At 33.7% G+C, this 4824-nt stretch overlaps 2 protein-coding genes across 3 annotated transcripts; one reads left to right on the top strand and one right to left on the bottom strand.

The window, feature by feature from the left end:
- Positions 49-1130, bottom strand: LOC109131045 (coatomer subunit gamma-like). 2 transcript variants are annotated; one of them, XR_002036777.1, is made up of 2 exons: positions 624-674; positions 49-304 (listed from the first exon to the last, which is right to left on the bottom strand). XR_002036777.1 is itself a non-coding variant. In XM_019241509.1 (2 exons), exons 1-2 carry the CDS (start codon positions 1023-1025, stop codon positions 72-74), a joined length of 279 nt encoding a protein of 92 aa, XP_019097054.1. In that variant the 5' UTR covers positions 1026-1130; the 3' UTR covers positions 49-71. The 2 variants fall into 2 exon arrangements, 1 of the variants encoding a protein (XP_019097054.1); XM_019241509.1 differs by lacking the exon at positions 624-674 and adding an exon at positions 980-1130.
- On the top strand, positions 3474-4511 carry LOC104768091. The gene is made up of 2 exons (XM_010492022.1): positions 3474-3989; positions 4023-4511. Exons 1-2 carry the CDS (start codon positions 3474-3476, stop codon positions 4509-4511), a joined length of 1005 nt encoding a protein of 334 aa, XP_010490324.1.

The following is a 4824-nucleotide window of genomic DNA, read 5'->3' as shown; positions in this document are numbered from 1 at the left end:
AAAAAAAAAAAAAAAAAAAAAAATTGGAAGATGATAACTTCAGTAATAACATTGCATTCACACTCCTAACATTACAATACCAAACAACAAATTTGCGGATAAAGGAACAATATCACTCTAAAAAGAAAGTTCCCATTAGCATGGATAAAACTGACCTTGGTGAATGCCTCTCCTTGGTTAAGCAAATAAAGAAGCTTCGTGATGACCTGCGAGCACCTTCTAGGATCAAGCTGAGGGTCATTGAAGACTCTAGCTTCCTGAAGCACTGCTCCCTTCTCAATTCCCATGAATGGAGAATACTCCACTGAGCCACACAAAACATTAGCAACCGAAATAAGCAACCATATAGACCGGATCCAGGATGATAACAAATAATGCCCGTATTCTATAATAACTCTACAGCCATAATTCGGAATCAGAAAACGCAGTAATCGATTCGTAAAAACTTAGGAACACTGTAAAGAGAGAAAATACTAACAGAATCGAGATCTATAAACCAATTACACTAGGATAAAATTCCCAAAAATCATAGATCTCGAAGCTAACAAACTGATCTGAGCATTGCGAAACAGATATGGTGGAACGAAAAAGAGAAAAAAAAAGGAGGAATAGGAAAAGCATACGCTCATCATCGTGATCGTCGTCTTTCTTCACGAGAGGTTGCGCCATCTCTGNACCATATAAACCGGATCCAGGATGATAACAAATAATGCCCGTATTCTATAATAACATGACACACACACACACACTCTACAGCCATGATTCTGGATCAGAAAACGCAGTAATCGATACGTAAAAACTTAGGAACACTGTAAAGAGAGATAACTATATCAGAATCGAGATCTAGAAATCAATTACACTAGGATAAAATTCCCAAAAAATCATAGATCTCGAAGCTAACAAACTGATCTGAGCATTGCGGAACAGATATGGTGGAACGAAAAGAGAAAAAAAAAAAGGAGGAATGGGAAAAGCATACGCTCATCATCGTGATCGTCGTCTTTTTTCACGAGTGGTTGCGCCATCGCTGATCTTCAAAAGTGTTATTCAGATCTCTCTGTTTCGATTGTGAGACTCTCAGAGTCAGAACTCGGAAGCTGGGATCGAGAGAGAGCAAAGGCCAAAAGGGGGTTATTAACTTAGAATTTTAGAAGATGGGAGAGAGCTGCGATCCGCTGCATAAGCACCAGATTGAGTACACAATGCCCGATCTAATCATTGTTCGCCACGTGACATCTATGGTATTTAACGGTTAAGATATGTGTGTTTTAACCATTACGCCACAACTGGCCGACCATTAGTCAAATTCCTACATTCGTAAGAACCGGGATATATCTTCTACAAATGGATTTACTTTCTGCCACTACATTAAGGTCACTTCACTTCCATCAAATCTTTTAATCCCAATAAAGCAGAAAATCATTTGTCCAATAAAATTAAGCCACGTTAAATTTTCTAAAAAAATTGAAGAAAATCAAAATATTTTTTTTTACATATAATCATGTAAAAAGAGAAAAAAAAATTGAAATATGTCTTATTGATTTGTAAACTGTTCAACAATTTTTACCTCTTTCTTATCTTTTTTTCTTTTTAATATCTTTTACAAGTCACATTATCAATAAATTTTTGACATGTGGCAAAATTTATCAAAAATAAATAAATGAAACTATCAAAATTTTATATATAATTTATTTTTTTACTTTTATTTACCATTCATTTTTCATAATACAAAATTTATGGATATTCCTGAAAAAAACTATGGACGTTTTTTATGTGCCCACAAAAAAAAACACCTAAAATTGAATTCTTCAATTTTTTTTTAACTTAATTGTATCCTTTAATTACATTTTCATAAAATATTTAAAATGAAATTTTAAGAACTTTTGATTCATATGATATAATAATTCATATGAGATAAATCTTAATTATTATACCAAAATTTTACATATTCAAATAAAACTAAAAACTATATATACTACACAAACAAATTTTATATTCTATACAATATTTTCACCGATAAGTGTAATATATTTTGTAAATAAAAATTATTTAATAATTATTTTGCTTCACACATAGTGCGGGTTATAATATAATTTTGTATTAAAGACTAACAAAAATGAGAATGTGTTCCAAAAAACTGAGGAGAATATGATTATTCCCATAGCTTACAATCCACTACTTCGGAATTCAATCGATTTTGGTGTATGTGGTGGTTCGTTTACGTGATCCTTGGATATGAGATATTTTATACGGAAAGTTGGATGGACCAAATCTGATCATTTGTAAAGTTTTGATTCTTTCTTGTGCCTAATTTTATTTTCTTAAATAATGTATGAGCAATTTTCATACCACTAAAATTGTTTTTACCCCCAAAATTAATATCATTATTAGTAAGCACATGTTTTATCTCATTTCAAATTTATGAAATTTTTACTTGGCCATGTCGATAACTCACTTTTAGACTTTTAGTGAAAAGTTTTGAAAGATGGTTAAGTTTTTTTTTTTTCTCAACCAAACTATATGGATCTGGTTCAGATTTTTGGGTTTAAAATTTTGAAATTCGTTTGGGTATTTTAAAATTTTGGGATACAGGTTCAGATTGGGTTTGGATCGGTCTTCGGGTCCAGGTATTTTGCCCAGACCTACGTAAAAGACTGGAAGTTGGTAATAATTCTTTTTGTAAAAGATATGGATGAATTTACTTTGAAATCGAAGTTATTGAACAAAAAAAAAATATGCACTCCTCTGTTTCATAAAGAATGTTGTTCTAAGGTTTTTTTCACAAAAAGAATGTCATTTTACAACTTCAACGTGTTATTTACACTAAATTTTCTATTATATCTTTTAACCCAAATCTTATTTTCATTGAATTTAAACCATTAATCACTTAAAAAAAAAAGATAAACACGTATAATTATATATTTTCCTAATTTATAAATTGTGTCAAAATAATACTTTTTATAAAACAGAGAGTATAATTATTTTATAAATATTCGTTAATTCTATAGTTTTTGGTAGGAAGTTTTAAGGTTCTAATTTATTTATCTAGGATTTATGGTACTTTTGGAATCTTTTGGGTTTGTTTTTTTAAATCTATTTGTACGTACCATCATTTCATGCTTTAATTACCCGTACAGTATATACCTTTTAACAATATATATGGATAAGTTTATGCAAGATTTGACAATGACAAAAAAACTTAATACAGTAAAGAACTAATTAATAGTCAATGTGGATAGTGTTGAAAATTGTACAGGCTCCTACGTTTTCGCGAATAGTAAATTAAATAAATATATATTGTCAGATACAAATCATTCATTAACAAACAACACTATATATATACCCTTAATGTAAATGTCAACTAAAGCTTTTCCAGATCTCACATCCTTGTTTCTCTACGTTGTACTCATATCTCCCAATTTACCCTAACAACAGATTTAACCTAAATCTCTCTTTACCACTTCTACACCATCATGGCTGACGAAAATAGTGATCCTGAGTTTGATCTCAATCTCGATCTGTCCTTAGGGTTACCTCAACGAAGAAATCCAGTGAACAGACAAGGCCGGTTGGTTCCTCAAGAAGAAGATCCCGTGGAGAAACAAGGCCATGGTCAGGGCACGTTCATGCAACTCTTGACATCATTCGATCCTCCACGAATTATCCAACCTTCTCCTACTCAACCACCTCACATGACGTCTTTAATTGAATACTTGATCACTAACGGTACAAACCCTAGGATTTTTCCCGAACAGGCTCTTCCGCTATATTCATCGCCTTCCGTACAAACCCTTCACCTTTCTCAACTGAACCAGGTTGAAACCGTGGCCATGCAAACTCCCAGATTAGAGGTCCCGTTGCATTATCAACCTTCCGGACAACTCCTTCACCCTCCTCAAACCGTCGCCTTGGAAACTCCCCGCAGAGGTCGGAAACCAGGAGCGCAAGCACGTCGTAAATTAGCAAAAGCGGGTGCGGTTAAAAAAAAGGTGCCTGTGCCTGTGCCTGTGCCTGTGCCTGAGGATGACAAGGTGATCATACCACCGTATCCATGGTCTACGAATAAGCTAGCCATACATCATACCATCAGTGAATTGACTGCCAATAATATAAACAGGATCTCTGGCGAAGTCCACTGCAAACCTTGCGATATGACTCATACGATATCTTACAATCTGATGGAGAAGTTTTCGGAATTGTATGTGTACATTAGGGATAACAAGGAGGTGATGCGTACTCGAGCACCGGCTAAATGGTTAGCTCCGGAACTGATTCCGTGCGAGGCATGCAAGACTGACATGAGGCCTGTGATAAAGGAGAGCACTGAAAAAATTAACTGGCTGTTTCTTTTGTTAGGACAAATGTTGGGATGTTGTACTTTGGAACAACTCAAGTTCTTTTGTGAGGCAATTGTTGAGCATCGAACCGGTTGTAAGGATCGTGTTCTCTACACAACTTATCTTATTCTATGCGGACAGCTCGATCCCCAAGGACCATTTAGCATAAAGTGACTTGTAATGGTATCTTTAGGGTTTGCATGTGTGTCTTTTATATACTATAATTTTGTTTTCTCTTCTTTTTGCATCATGTCTTCTCTTTAGGGTTTTTAGGGATCACGATTCTTAAATCTTAATGCATAATTTGTGCTTTTGTGTTATTATCTTTTGCAATAATTAATATTCTAGCTAGTAATCAGTACGAAAAATATATATTTTTTTTCTCTATCTATAAACAATACTCAAAGAAACCATCAAATGAAAACAAAAGTCATGAATAAACATTTTGTAGATTCTTATAAATTCGGGTTGAAGTCAAGAACATACG

The sequence above is a fragment of the Camelina sativa genome, chromosome 19 (genome assembly GCF_000633955.1).
Source record: "Camelina sativa cultivar DH55 chromosome 19, Cs, whole genome shotgun sequence".
Classification (NCBI taxonomy): Eukaryota; Viridiplantae; Streptophyta; class Magnoliopsida; order Brassicales; family Brassicaceae; genus Camelina; species Camelina sativa.
Note: the sequence above shows the minus strand (reverse complement) of the source record. Positions and strands in the feature narration are given on the sequence as shown.